This window comes from Diadema setosum, chromosome 15 (assembly GCF_964275005.1).
Source record: "Diadema setosum chromosome 15, eeDiaSeto1, whole genome shotgun sequence".
NCBI lineage: Eukaryota > Metazoa > Echinodermata > Echinoidea > Diadematoida > Diadematidae > Diadema > Diadema setosum.
In genome coordinates, this window is record NC_092699.1 from 8,242,332 (window position 1) to 8,264,375 (window position 22,044).

The 22,044-nt window shown below is 38.1% G+C and overlaps 1 protein-coding gene across 1 annotated transcript; it reads left to right on the plus strand.

Moving 5' to 3' along the window:
- Window positions 1-231: 231 nt before the first annotated feature.
- LOC140238830 (solute carrier family 7 member 14-like) lies at window positions 232-15,697 on the plus strand. Its single transcript, XM_072318728.1, has 8 exons — window positions 232-499; window positions 7,129-7,365; window positions 9,030-9,238; window positions 10,300-10,435; window positions 11,700-11,919; window positions 12,262-13,136; window positions 14,672-14,793; window positions 15,590-15,697. Exons 1-8 carry the CDS (start codon window positions 232-234, stop codon window positions 15,695-15,697), a joined length of 2,175 nt encoding a protein of 724 aa, XP_072174829.1.
- The last annotated feature ends 6,347 nt before the right edge of the window (window positions 15,698-22,044 follow it).

Sequence of the window (22,044 nt, forward strand, 5' to 3'; positions counted from 1 at the left end):
ATGATAATAATAATAATAATAATAATAATAATAATAATAATAATAATAATAATAACAATAATAATAATAATAATATTAATAATCACAGCTACATGTATAGGCCTTGTTACTTCTCCTTACTTATTTCGTATCTATTTATCTATCTATATATCTACTTATTTATCTACTATGGTATCATATCTCCCTCTATCACATTCACAGGATTAGAAGGAGATCGGGAAGGAAGGTAACATGGGGTTTCGAACCAACGTCACGGCGATCCTCCGCCGTCTGGTGAGGACCAAGTCACTGGACCTTTACGGCGAGAAGGGGCCTGACGGGGAGGACATGCCGGGACGCCTTCCGAAATGCCTGACCACTCTGGACCTCGTGTCCCTGGGCGTGGGAAGCTGCATGGGCACGGGGATGTACGTGGTGTCCGGTCTGGTGGCCCGAGAGATGGCCGGTCCAGGCGTGATTCTGTCCTTCACCATCGCTGCCATTGCCTCCATTCTGTCAGGTAAGAGTATGTGTCTAGAGGGGAGTTATGGCGAGGTTAAAGAGACACGATGTGGTAAGGTACATTATGGCAGTGTTCCTTTAAAGGAATGGTATTGTATTGGTGGAGATGAGGATTGGGCTTTCAACTTTTGCGAGATACAAGAAAACCACTTATGAAATAGCACAAAGCATACCATTCTAAGAGAAATTGAGGTTTCATTTGATTAAAATCGGTTGTAGAATGTCTGAGACATCAAAAGATAAAGGAAAACAAAGCGATCTTAATTAAAGTTTTGGGTCTCACCTTTTGTTAGGATCGCTCTTATTTTGGTATATGTCAGCCATTTCAAAACCAATTTTCATCAACTAAACATTGAATTTCTCTTGGAATTACATTCTCTTTCATATTGTATAACTCTAGAGGTTTCTCATGATCTCACACACACAAAAAAGAAACCTGAAGTTATGTCTCAACCAAATCTATACGATCCCTTTAAAAACCTGATGTGGGAAATATAAGGGGTGGGGGAATGGAAATTTCTCAAATTATTTCTTCGGAACCCGTAGTACATTGTATGTGAATTAGTGTTAAACATTTTGTGCACCAGTGACGAAAAAATTATCGGAGAGGAAAATTGTCCCGATTATTAAAATTTGTGCGTCCCTTTTGCAACCCTGAAAACTACATTCCTTTCGTAAGCTATGTATTGTACAAATATAGGTAATTCAGCCCTTTTCGCAGAATGACAAAATTAGAAACTTCTTTGTGATTTAGAAGGAATGAATACTAAGTACATACTTCCAGTGAATTTATTTTGAACCCGAATGATTCCAACAATTATTCTCGGTACGAAAGGGGAGGCTCTTCTCCAGTGACATGAGCCTCGTTTTTCATTTCTATCTTATTAATCTAAGTGTATTTCTGTATGATTCTTCCACATTGTTGGGAAACATTATTTTTAAATGTTCTTTAACCATACACGATCTTAAGGAATATTAAGCGTCTTTTAAGGTTGTGTTGTTGTTTTTTATACGCATTCAGCGATAATTCAAGTGGCAGCAAATTATTCTCGCCAAGAAATGGACCTGCATACATCAATTTAACCCAAAACTCTACAGGGCGATTTGCGGTCCATACATCATGAGATAAAACATTCCTGATGTTTAGTTATCATCCTCAACAGCGTACGTGATCAAAATGCATCAATTATAAAGTGTTATTCCCATTAGTTCGTCGATCCGTCACGTTTTTCTAGCCGTGAGGTTCACGCAGAACCGCTCTTGCATGCTGTGTGCATCGAGCGGTTACCAGACGCGCCTTCTGTCCCACTTTCGCAATAATAATAATAATGATGATAATAATAACGATATTAATAATAATAATGATGATAATGATAATAATAATAATAATAATAATAATAATAATAATAATAATAATGATAATAATAATAATAATAATAATGATAATAATTTTAAGGACACGTATTCATGATGCTTTTTTACACGTGTGTGGCCTACACTCATCCACAATTATTCACACTACTACTGCCACTTCTGCATCTACTACTACTCCTACTAATAATAATATACTATTTCTACTACCACTACTTCTACTACTACTACTACTACTACTACTACTACTACTACTACTACTACTACTATATTGCTAGTACTACTACTACCATCACCACCATGACTACTAGTATTACTACTATAATTCTTACTGCTATATATTACTATAACGCTTTACCCCCACCATATTGTACATATTCTTCTCATGTTTCCAATACTGTATATCCACTTTTTTTCTTATTACATTAACATGTCTATTCCTAGATCACCGTTGCTGCCATCACCACCCCTAGTATCATACTCTCATTATCATTATGATTGGTATGTTTCTGGCAGGGATTATGTCTTCAAAGAAGTGAAACTGCCCCCGCATGTCCTTCTTGAATTTTGAAAGACCCCCTGGCCTTTCATATCATACATCAGCTTGATGATGTTTATACCAACTGCACAAAAAAGTTTAAAGTCCGTCTTTGATCATAATTCCTCGGCGATTATGATGTCAGGGATTTCATAATCACATTTCAGTTAATCACTCTGGCTTTATAAATGTTGCAATCGACACTGACGATTTTTTTCCTATAGAAGTAGTACTTGGCCTCTGCAAAACGGTCTTGAGTTATTTCAGGGGCTCATAAATATATGCTAGGGAATCGCGCACTCTGTGATGGAACATCAGATTCGTGGAACAATTAACGAGGGAAGTTGGCTGGGGCTCTTGCTGAGAACACAAGAGTTGTTGAAGACGTTTTTCGACAATAATGAAAACTGCTGTCAAGAAGTTTCTTCTTTTTGAGAAACCACTCTTACAACACCGAGCCAATGCAATCTAAAATCTATAGTGGTTGACGTCTTCATCATCATTATAAGTAAGAACGATTGATTAAGAAACCATAGTCACAGCTTCTGTGGTTGCTTTAATCTGTATGCCCGGCAGATATCTTGAAGCTATTATGCATTGGATGATGGAAAGAAATACCTAATTTCTCTATCAGAATGCATGCTCACGCGGTCACTGAAAATTGCCATGCATTGTGGTATTGATTAGATGATGAAACCATCAGCAAACAAGCTTCTGAATTTTGTCAGTGAAATCATCTTAAAGACTTGCAAAAATAAAGATGGAGTACCGCTACCATCTGCTTTAAAATTCCCCGGACGTGTATGAAATGATAACTAACTTTATAAAATCCTTAATATTCTTACATGGGTGTTCGATACCCATCCGGGATTTTCCAAGAAAGCAGCAATATATTTTTGAATCAATGTTATGCGCAAGTGTGTTTTTGCTAAAACTCTGTAAACACTGTCAGATTTACAATTTTGTCAGTACAAATGTCATATCAGCGGCAAGCATCTGAATTTTTCGCACGTATAGACAAATTGAATCTTCTACCGCCAGGCCTATAGTAATGAAACCGTGTAGAAACCTGTGCACTGTTTCATCGTACTGAAGGCACAACGGAAACCCACCCCAAAACATACAGGAAATAATTATGATCAATAAATTGAGATAAATCATCTTTGATGCAATAAAAGAGCCTCAAAGCCGACTAGAAATTGGCAGTCAAAGTAAAGAATCCAACAAAAGTGTACAAACGCTCTGATCTATATTTTTGCATTAAGTGTATTGAATTTTATCATCATCTCTTATGAGTTGCATTTGCAACAGTCACGTGGCCGCCATAGTTTCGCATTTCTCTCCCGGCCGACAATGGAACCCGGATAAGTCATTTGTCAGTAGCTGGAAAATTCATTCACTGATGTCTGATTCGGTTGCCATGGCGACGAAATTGTGCTCATTAGGATCATACGGCAAAGCAATTTTGCGCAGACAAGGAATAGGTGGTACAGGTATGGAGTAGTTTCTCAGTCTCAGCCAGTCAGCCAGTGGCTGTGGTGTATAAGGCTCTTATAGTCCTCTTTTACTGTTGTAAGCTATAGGAGGTAAAATATAATATGCGTCCAAACGTAAGTTACGTTTTATTTCAAGTACAGTAACCAAACAAGTAAGCTACTACACGGAGTTAAACAAAGATACCCTGCGTGAATGAATTCGGAGGGACCATCTTGTTTAATGTTGCGCGTTGTTAAATAAATTACAGCCTTTGTTAAATCATTTCCCAACAGAATCATAATTGGAAAAAAGCATAGGTTTATAAGAGCAATGTTTGTGCCATGCAATCTAATTTAACCCAAAATTCGTTTTTCAACAGAATGTACAAAACTTAAGCTGGACAAGCATAATATGAAAAATACTCAAGAAGCAAAGAATAACGGCATGTTCATATTTATATGATCTGTACAAGAAACGGCATATACAGACACACCTATGTATTCTGCGAAAAAAAATGGGATTCTCCACTCAAAAGATTCATCATCCTCATTGTTCATTATTGTATTGTTATTGTATCATTATGTTGTCATTATTTATTATCAACTATTATTATATTTTCTTTCATTATTGACGATTCACTCCTCTTTCCCTTGTACTAAATGATGGTGATTCAAATACTGAAAATTAAAATGAAAGAAACAAATCAATACGCAGTTATGAAGAAAATGTGACTGTTATGTAAAGACACCCAACAAACGTGATAACAATAGTTACGCTCCCGCAATTTTCTTAAACGTCCCTTTTCAAGCGTGAGATAGAGAGAGAGAGAGAGGGGGGGGGGAGGGTACAGACAGACAGGAATAGGAGAGACAGAGACAGATGTCTGACTATATAAATTTCATCGACCTGGTCATTGCCAACAAGGTCATAATGATAACTGGTTTCGCCGAACTTGCTGCATGGCATCTCAGCCATAACAAAGGCAATTTAATGGCAAGCTCGTCCCCATGTCCGCACTCCTAGTTTCACACACGTCGTGTAATTTGCCAATAAACGTCCTATAGCTTGTTGTGTAAAATGTCTTAATAGTTCATGCATGTACGCTTTGGATGGGTTTCGAACCGTAAATCTTCTGATTATAGTGCCTCATCCATCATACCACAGTAATTCCACTCCATTGTTATCTTTTCATGTTTGTCAGAATGAATCTTACTGTTCTTCATTTCAATGCCGATCATAGACCCGTTATGAAATATCTCAATTTGAAAATAACCTCCCTCATTACCATTTCAGCTTTGATATCATCACCACTGACCATCCTTACGATAATAAACTTAAGTCTTGTCCTACCTTCCATTACCCCTCATTGGCAACATGGTAGCATCTTAGGACGGTTAAGCAACGCAGTGGGGCTTAAAGTGATGGTACAGTTTTGGTTGAGATGGGATTCAGACTTTAACTTTTTTGCGAAATAATTAGAAACCACTTATGAAATATCAAAGAGCTTATTATTCTACGAGGAATTCACACCTTCTTTGATGAGAATCGGTTTTGAAACCTCTTTGAGACCTTTTGGATATCTCAGCCAATTTCAAAACCAATTTTCGTCAAATAAACTTTGAAATCCTCTTATGCATTGTATGCTCTTTCCTATTTCACAAGAGGTTTCTCATTATCTCACAAAAAAAAAGTTGGAAACCTGAAGCCCCACCTCAATTGAAAACTACACCATCCCTTTAAGGTGTTACATCATTGTTAGCCTGTCATCAGCAGTAGATGCGAAGATACCTCCATACCTTGACCTATTACCCGTGGAAGTGGAAGAAATTGGTTGTAATGCCACACAATTGACTGACAAGCTCAAATTTAGTGAATCGCCTTATTAAACGTCACATGTATCTTTGTAGGATTAGTTTGCCACGTTTTGTTTGTTTGTTTATTTGTTTGTTGTTGTTGTTGTTTTTTGGCGCGTAAAGAGGATGTGAATGTCTGAATTGATAGATCCTAAATGAACCGCACTTTTCATAGCACACATGAGTAAGAATAGTAAGAGATCAACTGGTGTTATTTTAATGTCTAATCAAAATTCAAAGACTTTGAGTCAAAAGTTTTGAAATCCTGCAGTCCACGTTCTATATTTTGTAATCATACTTATAACACTTCTGATCAGTCTGATATAGAGACCTGCTTTTCGGTAACCATCATGATAATCACAATGGACTATGAAAGCAACTCAAGGGGAACCTAAAAGAAATGACACCTAAAGATCTAGCATGAATTCCTTTTAGTTTTGTTCTGTCTTCATCTCTCTCTTTCTCTCTGTTGCTTGTATCATTATCATCATACACTATTCTTGTGTGTTTGTGTGTGTGTATGTACGTATGTGTCCGCTTTTCACTCTCTTGATCGCGATATTGCAAGTAAGAATGGTGCATAACATTGAGTAATCTCCTGTGAGCTGACAAACATACACGTTGAAAAGTAGATTTAATGAGACTTCGATGAAAGTGTTGGCCTGCATGGCAGGCGCCCGGAGGTATTATGCTGAAGATTGGCACTTGAATTCCACGTCGTTGATAACAGACTCAAGATGGGCTTTGCAAGGGCAACATAATCTCTCTCGACAAGCGCGAAAGCCCTCTGTCGGCCCAGACTAGACATTGCTAGATGTTGAGTGTCCCATCGATAATAAATAGAGTTGTGTCAAGGGATTTAATCTTCGAAAGAAGAGGTGCTATCCGCAATTCAACCCATTTTTTTTTTTTATTCATTCATGTATTTTCGAGATAACGCTGAAATGATTGAGCTTAAAATGTACATGTAAGTGAAAATACATTCTTTACGAGCAAATGTATAATGTCTGATTCTTTTTAAGGAAATATAAGCCGCGGTCACACTGGCAAAACTGTAAGATCTTATCGGGATACAGCGATTTTAAACTTCCTGATCTTCTGTCAGTGTGACCGCGGCTATAGATGGACAGTGGTTTCCTTGCTAGAATTAAGGCTGACTTCACAAGTACCTAACAATGCTGTATGCTTTGCCGTTTCTTCTACTGAATAATGAATAAAAAGAGAGATATAACACATACTACACGATAGATATTTGTACAGTTTAGTGAGTGTCTGTGTGTTGTCTGCGTGTGTTACCGTTGTATGTACGAAGGGGGAGGAAAACGAAAGATCTGATCATTGTCATAGAACGTCACTGCAATGCCATTCGTTTCATGTATCTTCGTGCAGGAGTGTGCTATGGAGAATTTGGGGTTCGCGTTCCCAAGACGACGGGCTCCGCCTACATGTACAGCTACGTCACAGTCGGCGAGTTCACGGCGTTCATCATTGGTTGGAATCTGATCCTGGAGTACTTGATTGGCACAGCGGCAGGTGCGAGCGCGCTGAGCAGCTGTTTTGACTCGCTGTTCAGAAACAAGATCAGCACCTTCATGCGCGACAATGTCGGCGAATTTGGAATTCATAGTAAGTTTACACAAGAATGTCAAGTATCTGTAAAAAAAAAAAAAAAAGTGCAGGTGCCTCTGCATAGGCAAAACGAAATTGTGATGAACGCGAAATGTCTTCATGCAAAGCACCAGCAAGAGTAATTGCTGACTTTATCAGATTTGAAAATGGAGAATAGAATGGATAAATATTTTGATCAAGTTTACTTAAATGATGTCTCATTAAGGACAATTTGCTTTCGAATGCAAGATTCGAAATTTTCGTAATTTCTTTGGTAAAGATCCCTTAATTCAATTAAAAAAACAAATTTTATTCCTAGTGTATTGAACTAGATTTCATTTTTCATTTCCATTTCATTTATTTATTTCATTCTCATTCTCGTTTTCATTTTCATTTTTTCTTTCAACAAAACATAACACATAGTAGATCAAAAATTCAATCATAAGCATGAAATGAAAGAGAAATGACATTGGTCCAGAACCCAGACAAAGAATGCACCTTACATAGCAAGTACTGCTAAAATATATAACAACTATAAAATCGGGATATGGACCCTTATTCAACGATTGGCTGAGAAATATCATATGACCACTCTTTCGTTTTGCCTATAAAAAATGTCCACCGGGCGTTAATATACAAATTCCCGGTAATCACACCCACTCGTTTGTGCTAGATTGGTGTGCTATTGATGCATTATTATTGTTTGTGTCCGCGGTTCAGTTAATTTTCGTGGAACTGGTTTGGCCTGAGAATATTGCAAAAAACATGGCCGCCGCCGAATTGAAATCACGCCACCATTTCGTTGAACAAATGATGCTTATTACTTGGTCGAGCATTGATAAAATCCTCCACCATAATGTATTGCTGGATGAAAAGTTTTCTCTAATCTAAATAATACCAGTTTAGCATTTACTATTCTGCCCTATTTTGGCAAAAGAAAGCAAGTGACATCGAGTACACATGCTACAAATGAAGAAAATATGTTTTTGGGTAGGCCCTTCTACATAGAAATTTGTGATGAGAAATAATGTCGGTATTCGCGCAAGTCATATGGTGATGCATTTATGACAATTCGGAGAATTTTTATATTCCCATAGAAACTAATTATTATGTAACTTGCTTCCTTTTGCCAAGGTATCATAGATTTGTAGCAAACATAAAAAATTGGCAAAAGGAAGCAAGTGACAATTATATCAAAGGATGCTACTTGCTCCCTTTTGACAAAGTATTTTAGATTGTGTGTAAATATAGATGATTTGGCAAAGGGAAGCAGGTGACAATCATATCATGAGGTTGTTATTTGCTTCCTTTTGCCAATTTTTCAATGCAATTTTGTGTACTTGCTTCCTTTTGCCACCCGAATATCTCAGAAATGGGCCAAAATTGTAACTTTTGTATTTTTCAGTTAAGAAGAACATGCCTCAAATATGCCAAATCAATAAAAAAAAAGTAAATATTTATAAAATGTCACTTGCTTGCTTTTGCCAAAGTAGGGCAGTACTGTTCATATAATTTCAACTTTATCTTTATGCTTTATTTATATAGAATTTTTTTTTTCGATGTGAATATTCTAGCCCCTTGGAAAAAAAAAAATCAATGAGGGACCATGAGATCCTAACAGTATTAGTCTGATACCGATGAAATGCTTTGATGTAATTATTTATTTCGTTTCTCCTATACAGAGAAAACATACCCCGACCTCGTCGCCCTGGTCATTGCCGTGATCATGACGTTGATCGTGGCTGCCGGCGTCAAGAAATCTGTAGTGTTCAACAACGCCCTCAACGCTCTGAACGTGGCAGTGTGGGTGTTCATCATTGTGGCGGGGTTCTTTTTCATCGATGGGAATAATTGGACTGATCGAGGATTCTTGCCTTTCGGCTTCTCCGGAGTGAGTAAATGTCACAAGCAAGCAATCTCAAATCTCATCCTGTTGTCATTGCAAAGTGATATTGAATTCCCTTTTGCTGCATTTGGTAAGTGTATGCGTGCGTGCTTGTGTGTGTTTCCTGCGTCTGTGTTTCAGTTTTCAGCAGTGCGCAAAACGTGAAGTTACACAATCATTGCACGTTTCGGCGGTACTGCTTTACATGTTATTTGTTATTGTGAAGAAGAGTACAAGGCACTTTTTTATTGTTAACTACACTCATTTCACACTCTATGAAATTGCTTAACACGAGCGGCAGTTCCATAATGTATAAAGTTTTTGGGTGGCTGCGGGGGGGGGGGGGGGGGTCACTGCTCAATCAGGTCCAAGTACAACGTATGCCGCATTGTATAAGCTAGTTTTTGAAGTTTGTACATGTGTATTGGTTCTTGTTTTCTCTTTTAGACTTAAACTGTGCTTTCCTTGACATTGCTGAAGCAACAACGATTACCTTCCCCCATAAGTACCGTGTTAGTTGTGAGGGAGTGGGGGGGGGGGGTGGACAAGAAAATAAAACAAGTTTGAAAAAAGATCTGAACCCTGGGTTTTGTTGTTGTTTAAAGAAAAACAAAAGGAACCAGCAGTTGTATCAGGTAACGCAGATCTCAGGAAGACGAGAAGGCTATCTACGTGTGAGGCAAAACATGATCCACTCAACCCTAATACTATCCATGAATCGCGAAGTCGTTGTAGTTGGATGGTTCTCATAGAATGGTCTGATGTCGGAGTGAAGTCAGCAAAGTACGATGGGTTCAGTCCGCACAGTAGAAACTATGCTGTTCTGCTGTAATCCACAGTGTGACATTGGCCTTGTATGTTTAGTCTGTGATTTCCAGACACTTGTGAATCTACCCCACTACGTTTATCGTAGGTTATGACGGGAGTTGACGAAAGAACCTTGAGTTTAGTCTGGAGAGTACAAACAATGCTCTTCTGCCTTGATCTACATTGTGACATTGACATTGTATGTTTAGTCTGTGCTTTCCAGACACTTGTGAATCTAGCCTAAAATGTGTTTATCGTAGGTTATGACTGGAGCAGCCACGTGTTTCTATGCATTCATCGGCTTCGACATCATCGCAACGACTGGTGAAGAGTCTAGGAATCCCAGCCGCTCCATCCCTCTCGCTATTATGCTCTCTCTACTCATCTGTCTCGTGGGTGAGTGATGATACCCGTCCGGTTGTCATGGGAACGCATCACGCTACTGAGCAATGAATAACGATTTCATAAGCACTCATGCGCTCATAATGCCTTCCATGCAATGCCTTTGACCTTCGCCAGCACAACAGACGAAGAGCAACAAACTTCTGCCTCATACAGAATAAAACATGATATTGCGCAGTATATTTCATACAAAAACTGATGAAAAAAAAAAAAAAAACCCACAAAGCATGGAAATTCATTCCTGAAATATTTCCGACAAGTTTCAGGGTAAAGAAACACACCTGTTATTAGTTGTTTTATAACTCTGCCACCTCAAGCTCAAGGTTAAAGAGAACAAGTTCCTAAATATCTGTCCGCACTAACCGTTTTGATACGTGCATGTAATGTCTCAATGGTAGTATTTGCATGATAAATTCAGTTAATTATCGGAGTTGCAACATTTCCTCAAACGAATAATTTTCCTTAGTTAAGGTTGGGTTGGGCATAAAGTAATACCCTGATTATCTGATTATTCCTTTTCCCTTTTCTATTATTATTATTATTTTTTTTTTTTTTGGGGGGGGGGGGGGGAGGGTGAGAGGGACATGCCAAGGTGGTTAGTTGTAATCATTTCACCAAGTGCAATATATCCCTGCATGGACGTTTGCAAGTAGTTAATGAATAAAAATTTTGATGGATAGTGGGACATCCCGAAGTCCGAGAATGGACTGCAGCTTATACATGTTATACATGAATACAAAAATGTGACAGAACACTCCAGAATTGCTCGTAATATTTGGAAATGCATGTCCTGTTGTTTTGGGGTTTTTTTTTATGAGTTTCCCCGCAAAATATTACTGTATAGTGATAGTGGTTACTTATGCTCTAACTCACTTTTGAGAAAGCTTTTAAAATAAAAGGAAATGACATGATATAACCATTTGAATTCTTACAAGGGTGAATTTGGTAGCAACGTGTAAAATATTTTCATCCGCTCTACAGGTAGGTGCAGTTTCTATGTGGGATTGGTAACAATGACCATCACATTTGGACAACAATATACAGAATACACAATAATGTAACACTCACTCCTTTAATTAGCAGCCTGAATAAAAATAAACTAGATAGGACACTCATAAAAATGTTATATAAAGATATCAATGTATGCAAATATGCCTACATGTGAATACAATGTCGTGAAGTATATTATATGAATAAACAATAGGGGGAATTAAATAAAACAGGCTTAATGACGATTATCCTTTCTCTTCCGGGTTAGGTTACGTCAGTGTCAGCTTCGTACTGACCCTCGGCGTGCCGTTCTATGACATCAGCTCCGAATCGCCACTCATGGACATGTTCGTCCAGAACAACGCCGAGCCGGGCAAGTACGTGGTCGCCATCGGCTCCATTGCCGGTTTGACCGTCAGCTTGCTCGGGTCTCTGTTTCCAATGCCAAGGGTCATCTACGCCATGGCAACAGATGGACTTCTCTTCAGGTTGGTCAAAGAGAGAGAAGGAGAGAGAGAGAGTGTGTGCATCGTTGACGACATTTTTTCGGGATCCAACACCTAAACAGACTGAGATGTGAATAGTCTAAAATCATTATATCAGCTTTTTTACAGTAATAAAACTCTTGAATATCAGAGATATAGTGCTTTATCCTTTTTCCGAAAATGAAGATTATAGTCAAGCCCAAGAAACAAACAAACAAACAAACAAACAAAACGTCTGGTCTGATCATGAACCTCACCGACCTTAAGTATCTTCGAGTATCCTGTAATACTTCTTTTTATTTGTTATGGAAAGCAATCAAGCGTCCTTTTCTTGCTTTTTTCCAGGTTTCTGGGACACGTAAACGTGGTGACTAACACGCCAGCTATTGCCACCATCATCGCCGGCTTCCTGGCGGCCATCATGGCCTTGCTGCTCAGCCTCGGAGACCTCATCGAGATGATGTCCATCGGCACGCTACTCGCCTACACCCTGGTGTCCATGTGCGTGCTCATCCTCCGCTACCAGCCGCACGTCGAGCTCCAGGTCTCCATAAACACCGGCCTCGCCTACGACACGCTCGACAACGAGGACGACGAGGAGATGACGGCTCCAGTGGACGTCAAAGAGTCCACTCTGGATCTGGACGATCGCGCAGCGGCGATCCCGGCCGGCCGTTCAACGCTGCAAGAAGCCGGCCCTGAGCATCTCCTCCCTAAAGTGGACTCACAGGGTACGCCGATCCACAGCTCGGTTCCCAAGTACGGCGCCGTGGGCGAGGAGGAAGACGTGTTTCGCAGTTACAATAGATGGAATTTCTACCTCTCTCGAGCCAAGCACACAGCGTTCGCCTACTCCGAGCTACTGCGCATCCGGCTTGGCCTGCCCGAGGCCACCAGCATGCCGACACCGGCCACAGGCCGTAGCGTGACAGTGACGACCCTCTTCCTTTTCTGCGTCCTCATCCTTCTCTGCACCATGTTCATCCACGTCAGGCGATTCCTGCACGCCTGGTGGGCCATCATCTTCATCATCATCCTCTCCGTGCTCGTCGTCGGCTGCATCGTCAACATCATTCGGCTGCCCCAGAACCCGGAGAAGCTCAAGTTCATGGCTCCGGCCGTGCCCTTCCTGCCCATGCTCGCCATCTTCGTCAACGTGTACCTCATGCTGAAGCTGTCATACCTTACGTGGATTCGATTCGGAATCTGGCTCATTGCAGGTTAGACTTTGGGGCTAACACGCCCTCTACAGTTATATACCACCATGACCACGCGTATAGGAGAAAAGATAGCACATATTCCTTTAAATACCAATAATTCTTTAAACATTCATGGATGCTAGTGTACTGTTCTAGCATCACGCGCGTGCACATACATCAGCAGTTGTCGAAAATCGGTGTCTCATTTCGCACAAGTCTTTAGATGAACCGTGGTGTCCGCAAGACTTCTTCTGTTTTGTCAAGAAGTGTATGGTGTACATACAAAAATGGAATAAAGGAAATCCATGAGCTACTTCCGTGTTAAGGATGATTGGCTGTGACTGAATATTTTGAGGTCCTGCACCCTAGTTATGTGTTAAACTCTCGACCTCAATGCATTGGTTATCTCACTCCAGCCCGCCTCTCCCAACAATCACTTGAGAATATAATATCAAACATAATACTTCTAATAGAAGCCCGCCCCCTCCAACTCCATTTCCAACCATTTTTTTTTCTTAACTTGTTTTGAAATTTACTAAATTGTGTCACTTTTCATAATTTGTTTTTCATCGCATTGTTGTATCATTTATTATGTGCATTCAAATGTTGCAATCATGGTGTTGGAAATGAAATAAAATAAAACGAAACGAAACAACTTGCCGACACATATTTTAACGACTATAAGATAAAAAGAAAGGATCATCGGTCATCTGTAACCAATCAAGCTATAGTCACTCAATAGGGCAATGTCAGTATATTCAAAATCCAATGACAGCATAAATTAGAAAGACTAATGTCAGTTGAGCACATCACCATCACGCTCCAGGTAGACATTAAATCCCATGGGGTAAACGAAACTGTCACTTCTCAACTTGTTTTGACCAGTGTTTGTAGTCTACATGTTATTATGATTATATACATTTACTTCGCAGTTGATATTACGAAGCCCCCATCGAGGGGACAAGAATTTGATCATTGATTACAAGTCTGTCCACTTTTCCCCGGATATGGATATAATTGCATTCGTCTTATTCATATTCGTTACAAGCCTTGCAGCAGACAGGAAGCTTTGTTCTTCTTGTTTTTGTTTATGCGGACTTGTGCAGGTTTTATTGAAACAATCTAGTAGATGGAGATAATGACAACAGAAAACGTCGTTTCATTGACATTTGAAATATTTTGATTGGAATAATGAGCAACTGCGTTTCCTTATTCACACACACAAAAAAAAAAACCAAAAACAAATCAATGTCCATCTTCTTTTTGTTCTGCCCCACAAGAGCATTTTTAAAAAATCGAATAAATGAAGATAATGACATTAGAAAAACGTTGTTTTCAAGGACATTTAAAATAGTTTGATTGGAATAATGAGCGACTGCGTTTCCTTATTCACCCAAACAAAACAAATCAATGTCCATCTTCTTTTTGTTCTGCCCAACAATATAAGCATTTTACTCTTTCCAAGATTATAATAATTATATATTATAACTTCTTCCTCCTTCGTAGTATTACCTTATAGTCTCGTCTCTAAATGGCGGTGTGTTTCCTTCGTGCAGGTCTTATTATTTATTTTGGGTACGGAATGTGGAATAGCAACATTGAGGCCCGTTTCCACGATACTACGCGGAAGAGTAAGGACGGAAAGGAGGCGATTCTAATGGATACAAAAGAAGTTAATGTGAGTAAATTCTTTCTATATTCTTTACTCAATGTTGTAGAAAGAAGGAATTAGTAACGAACATACTACTACTGCTTCTTTACAGAATACATGTCAACGATAACGACAACAGCAGCAATGTCCACCATCAATGTTATCGTTACAACTATTACAACTACCAACACTACTACTACAACTACTACCACTACTACTACTATTATGCTGCTGCTACTACTACTATTATTGATAATGATAATGATAGTATATGATAGTACTACTACTACTACTACTACTACTACTACTACTACTACTACTACTACTACTACTACTACTACTACTACTACTACTACTACTACTACTACTACTACTAGAAATAATAACAATGATACTTATGATGATATTTATATCAATTCAGCTACTGCTAATACAGAGTTTTGTGACCAGAGACCAGGATATCACCATGATCACTGTAAGCATCATAACTAAGCTTCAGCACTGCCAGACAAAAAAAAAAAAAAAAAAAAAAAAAAATATATATATATATATATATATATATATATATATATATATTCGTCGAGACATCTTGTCTTTGAACTAATTATTTAATTTGAGTGACAATTAACGGCAGATGATTCTCATAAAAGACGGGAAGTGAGCCAATATTTTCGAGGTCATATTACTCTGCATTCATTACTATTGATGACTTGTACTCCGACAGAATTATTCGTTTTTTGACGACGGACATCCGAAACTGCAATGGTGAAAGACGTCTAATCATATCTTATCATTTTGTCACTTTTCATGCAATCCAACGTAGATGCCAACTCATCCAATAGTTATTCCTGCGCATTCGTCGGAAAAACCGCAGCTCGGAGACAGTATACCGCCCCCATCGTCCTCATCTGACGAATTCGAGACGCCTTAATTCCGGACCGGTTTCAGTCGAAGTCCAAAGGATTCCCGCTTCAGAAATTCCCAGTATTTGTGCAATGACGTTTGTAAGTTATCAATGTGACCTGTCGTGTTTATTCGCGCCGAAATAAGCGTGAGATTTAAACTTTGATAGTGGACAGGACCTGTCCAGGCTTCATGTGTAATCTGGTAAGAAAGCTAGATCAAGCAAGGGGACTTTAATGTAAAGCAAAACTAATTATATCATTGTCTTGTCAATTTATTCCCGAATTTGTTTGCAGGATTTAACATCTTCCACTGAACGAATTATGCGAAAAGGATTTTGCAATGTGGCTTGCAGGAAGCTACGTACGGCTAGGATGTTTGAAATGATTGAGTTCAATAATATTGTGCCAGCTTCGTTCGAGGACCAATATCAGTAGGGTACAGTGATGTGAATGGCAACGTGATAGAATGTCTTTATTTCCAGCAGTGGGAGTTGCAGCGGAAAATCTTTATTTCTCCAATGTGAAAGAATATCTTGAATTTCGGAGCAAAGCAAACATATATCATCCATTTTAGCCCTACCTCTTGCACGCACAGCAAAGGAGTCTGCCCGCCTTAAATCTACACGTCAAATCAAGTTCATGTCGCCATGGAAACCAAAGTCGTCTCTTTGAGAATTGATAATGTTGTATTGTTTCAGATGACAATGCGATTTCCGTTGAAAGGGCAAGGAAAGACATACTGAGAAAGCTCTACTTTTCTGGTTGCTAGTGCAGAAACATTCCTTGTAGAGATGATATAGGGCCGAACGTTCAAGTACGTTTTTATTTTGCTTCTCTCAGGCTATGCTGTATTAGTAGAGAAAATTCGTTTTCACAAGTTTACCAATTAAGGTGTACATACGAAGGCATTTATTTTTCTGCATTTCCATGGCCTTTCCCTGTTCTACCTTGTAATGAGATCACTTCAAATTGGGCAATAGACCAAAAGTTCTTTGATAACAAGATAGACCAATGAAAAAAAAAAACAGACAGATTGAGGAGAACACAACAAAAATTCATTTCTATTATTTAAGTCAAGAGTTGGATTAACACAGCTAAGACAGAATTAAAACAGTTTGAGTCTTAACTCGAATTCATCCTTCATTGCTGCAAGAGCAACAAAAAGTTAATGCCTAAAAACAGCGTGCAGATTATTACTAACAAACAGAACTAACACTACTGCAAGTTCTGTTTTCCTTATTGCGATGCAAATCGTTCATCCACACAACATTCTTAGATATCGCAAGGAGATTGTGAGCGGACTATATAAAAAAAAAGAATAATAGTAGTAATACCCTAGTAAGTACAACAGGTATCTCTTTCAAGAACGAAACACAGGGGTAGTGAAGCGGGTCGCTTCTTGCATTCCCTTTTTACTCTATTTTTCTTTCCCCTTGTATAGAAATAGCAATCAGAAATGAATATTCTTTCCAGCCGATATGCATTCCGTAAAATAATGCTCAGTGCAATTGGTGAAAATATGCAATATGAAAATTCAAAACGATATGCCAAGTAAAGTCCGCATTATGCTTTACCCCTGTCGCTTTACTGATAATATCTACTAAATGTCATATGTACCAGTACTGCAAACTGGCGGTTCAGTCGCTTTATGGTGATTCAAGCTGTAGAAAAAAACGTACTTAATCAAATTTTGATTAGGCTCTTTTTCATATTCATGTGACATTATTGCAGTATCGTGGGTTTTTTTCGGTTCAATTGCCCATGTTAGCAACTAGGAGGTCAATGAATGAACATCAAAACTATTGACTCCTATATTAATGTTCAGAGTTCATGATGTTTTGGTGATGATTTCTTTTTGTGTTAAAGTCTTTATCAAAAATATGTAAACTGATTCGTTGATGATGCATTACCATCAATTTACAGCATATGAGAACTTTCCGCTCATATCGTTTCATGCCAACATTTCGAATAGGCCTACATACATATAAACAAATACGAAATAGTTTTGTTGATGGATGTGTATTGTTAGAATGTGTACGTCCGAGAAAAATTATGATGATTGCGTCGAAACTGTTCAGTTCTGTATCATCAGAAACGAATATTACCAATGGAGGGCATTTGTTTTGTTTTATACTATGTTTTTACGAAGAGTTTATTGTACATGTAATAATGTGCCAATAATGTTCAAACCGTTATCATTAGTGTCATCTTCTGTGTCAGTCTTATTCAGAAGTAATCATAAATAGGCCATTGTCAAAATGTGCGAGTGTGTCAATGTGTGCGTAAGGAATTTATTTTTTTTTTATTATCATTATTATTATTATTATTATTATTTTTTTTTTTTGGGGGGGGGGAGGGGGATATTAACTGGAAGCAAGCCTTGAAGGCAGGGGGAAAGTAATTCGCCATAGAGAATTAGTCTTAGTCACTGCGTGTAAGCTGATGCTACGGTTTTACCAAATCACACCATCCCCACCTTTTTGAAAGGAAATCTTTATAGACTCTGGGCATGCCCGCATAAACGAAGACATTGCGTCACGTTTACACGTAAAATTTAGGCAATAAACGGCTTGCAAACACTTTCGACAGCCTCAAGACTGAAACATTGATCGGTCCCATATACTCACATTTGTGTTGGTACAGCCTGTCCCCCCTACAGTGAGTTTCAGTGTCCCGTGCGAGCTTTTAGTCTATATGACTGGGGGTATGTATAAAGCGAATCTGACCTTCAATGATTTCGAACGAAAAATTGACCTCTTCACAAATGTATTTGGCTAGCAGTGGGATTTATTGTTTTTTCTTAATTATGTAGACTCTGTATGATGTACAGAGAACACATTGAAAAAGTGAAGCATGACACCTCTTTTGAATGACTCTTGTGACAAATTCTAATTGTTTCCATTTTTTATACTCTTGTCATGTTCGTTAATGCAGGTTATGGGCTTAAATAGAGACATTAGATGGTTGTATCTATCAACAAAGACAAACTAAGAAAAAGAGTGCAAGGTTGTTGTTGGTTTTTTTTTTTTTGAGGGAGAAAAACAGAAATAAGAGAAAAATGAGTTTTGTACACGTTATAGGTAGCCAATGCTATGTATGTGTGATGCATTTTCATTATTGATTTTTATTGTATATAGCCGTTTTAGGAGATCATTGAGAACAACAATTTTTCCATGACTTTGTTTGTTTGTTTTGTAAACCAAATACAAATTGTGCAAAAAGAGTTCCTGTCTTTGACAGTAACTTGATGGATATTTTGTTCTGTATGTTGGTCGATGATACTTGGAGGACGCGGATCAGTGTGTGATGGCTACATCACCTAAATGATATATAGATCTATGTCACAAAGTTAAAAAAAAAATGTTCGAATACGTGTACTGTAGAAATGTGACGTGCATAACGTATTATCACATAGAATATAATATACTATAGATAAAATATATGGATTATAGAAATATATTATGTGTTTCAGAAAGAATTTCGTCGAAAATTTGTCAGATGTTTTAATTTGTCGCAATAAAAACAGAAGATGAAACGTCCGAACTGTGATAGACTGCGTGTTGTACATTTTTCGACATATTTTACAGTGCATATATAGAATATCTCAAATTACTACATTCGACACTAGTATGCCCACATCCTTTGCCGAAATCTATTCTCTTCGGTTATGCTGTCGATCACGATACCCAACCACAGTTTATCAGTTTATCTCAATGGCTATAATTGTCATTAGGACTACGTGAAGACAATATCGGACTTGGTCCCGCAAGATCCACCAATCACGTTCCTCATGACGGGTCATTATCCTTTCACCTCTATTACGTTTGAAACGAAATTCCATTCTTTTGTATTGCTTCTGCTGTTTTGATTGATCTACTATAAATCTATTCGTAGTTTCGAAGTCTGCATATGAATCTACCTTTCCTCAATCGCGACATGTACAACATAATAAAAATATACACTGAGAAACACTGCGGATATTAATTTTGAGTCAACCAGCACCCCAAGAAGAATACACACGACACAGGACAAGGGGAGTTTAGAGCTTTAGATTTTGTATGTAATATATTATTACTACTTTTTTCACGACGAAAAAATAATACCCAGTATGACTCAAAAGGTGGCAAATGCACGGACGAGAGGAAACATTCGCCTACAACACAAAGATATATAAATGCTGCCTTGTTTCTGCAGCACAAAAATGGAACATAAATTCTACTTCACTCAAGTGTACGTATAGTCAAGGTACAAACCCATAGTGGAATCATCGAACTCTTAAGTATTTGGAATTGATTTTAGTTATTTAAGTAGTAAATCAACCTTGGCAGATAAGATCAGCTGTTACTAGACGACAGAAGACCGCTCAACGCTATCCTGGTTTAAAATCAGTATGAAGAAGTAGTCTCCGTGTTGGTTTATTGTTGTCGCACATTTATGCCAATCTATGTACCGGTATTTTTTTTTTATTACTTTGGCGGCAGAGCAATCTCTTTCATTTTTCAATGTGATTGACACAACAAAACAAAGGAACCATCTTTGGTGTTCTACTCTTAATTTCAAGCACTTTGCTCTCTTCCCTTTAATGTACCCCCATCCAGCAAAAAAAAAAAAAAAAAAAAGACTAGATAATAAATCATGTTTCAGTCTTTAATTTCGTGGGATTTTGTTTTCCCTTGAAATTGGGATAGTAAGGGGTAATGGGGGAGGGGTAGGAAGGGTGGAGGGGTAAAGGAGTGGAGAAGAAGGGGAGGAGGAAAGTTGAGATATTTCTAATTACATAATATATAACTGTGCCGAGGGCGTTAACACATTGCCAACGAGAAACCGGTGGGTCTTGTGAAAATTCTATAGGAATTTGAGATTCCCTCAGGGAACCGGGTTAAAGAATAAATAATCAATTTTGCAGGCTCACTCGTATTAAACGAAAAAGTGAGCACTAGTTCTTGCACACGACATCTCTAGACCTGTCATGGGCACATGCTACATCACATAAAAGTTCGCCCAAAGTTGAACTATCAACACACTTTCTACGACACATGCATCCAAAGCTCCGTACATTTTTCTTTTTCTGAAACATGACAACGATGATATAGTATTTCTCTAGATAGATGAAGATTACTATAATTTCATATACTTCATATTTTTACATTATATACTTTATACACAGGTACATACACCTTTAGATTTATCGCTAAAACATAAATTTACAGTAACGTCAGTTGAGTATGTTCTTCCGGTCACTTCCTTGTGGGACACATGAAAGTGAACGACATTATCCCTAAAATGAGTCCTACTATGTTAATCTCAGATGAACATGTGTGAACAGGTAGACAGACGGATAGCCAGCAATTATATTGATTGCAAAATGGCCTAAGCGCCATTCTTAAAAATTATAGAGTAAATTCATCATCAGATAGAGCAAAATAGAACCATTCCAGTGATATCTCACTTGTATTCTAGCAAAGGAATATCTATGAAGTTATGATTAAAAATATCCCATATATTTCTTACATTACATCTTTTGGCAGCTTTAAAAGCAATTATCTCAACTTAAAGGGGATGGCTAGTAACTGATCAGTGGGAATCAGTGGGAATGCTGGGAGATGATTGTTCCAATTCTTGTGGGATTCATTGAAGAGTACATTATATATCTATTGTTGTGTGAAAATTATTTGCTTCAGAACGGTCTCATATTTAAGTAGTGTGCAGTTTAATGTCCCGTCACTGCACAGGCATGCTAATCTGAAAACATTAAACTGCACATTACTTGGATATGAGACCATTCTGAAGCAAATAATTTTCACATAACAATAGATATATAATGTACTCTTAAATGAATCCCACAAGGATTGAACAATCATCCCCCAGCATTCCCACTGATTCCCACTGTATACTAGCTATCCCCTTTAAGAATGAAGGAGTTCATTCTTTTTCTTTTTCTTTTTTCTTTTTTTTGCGCTCAAACTCTTTACGTACAGAATTATGATGCTGACACTCTTGCGTTGGCTCTTTTCATTTTTGGTATTCGGGTATTATTGTCTTACATCTCTATGTTGACGAAAGGCTTTAATTGATAGTGTTATGCAATAAGCCCTATCTGAGGTTTTACTCCATAATCAGTGTTGTAAGTACAGTGTAGAACATGAGTGAAGTCAATGTACAAAGAATAATTGCACAATAAGAAAGATGTAGACGAAAAAAAAAGATATCAATTTCATGTTTTAGTCCAGGTGATTAGACACAAACCGTCTTATAGAATTTGACCGAAGTACTCTATTACGACAAACTTCGAACGGAAGCAAGATCGACTATTAAATAACCGTACAGAAATGGTTCATAATGACCAACCATTGTTTAAAAACATGAAAATAAT

Bases quoted from the DNA above. Each gene is read 5' to 3' on its own strand.
- LOC140238830 (XM_072318728.1), top strand. From the start codon at position 232: ATGGGGTTTCGAACCAACGTCACGGCGATCCTCCGCCGTCTGGTGAGG. The intron at 7,366-9,029 runs GTAAGTTTACAC...TCTCCTATACAG, and splicing joins CGGCGAATTTGGAATTCATA to AGAAAACATACCCCGACCTC. The intron at 9,239-10,299 runs GTGAGTAAATGT...TGTTTATCGTAG, and splicing joins TGCCTTTCGGCTTCTCCGGA to GTTATGACTGGAGCAGCCAC.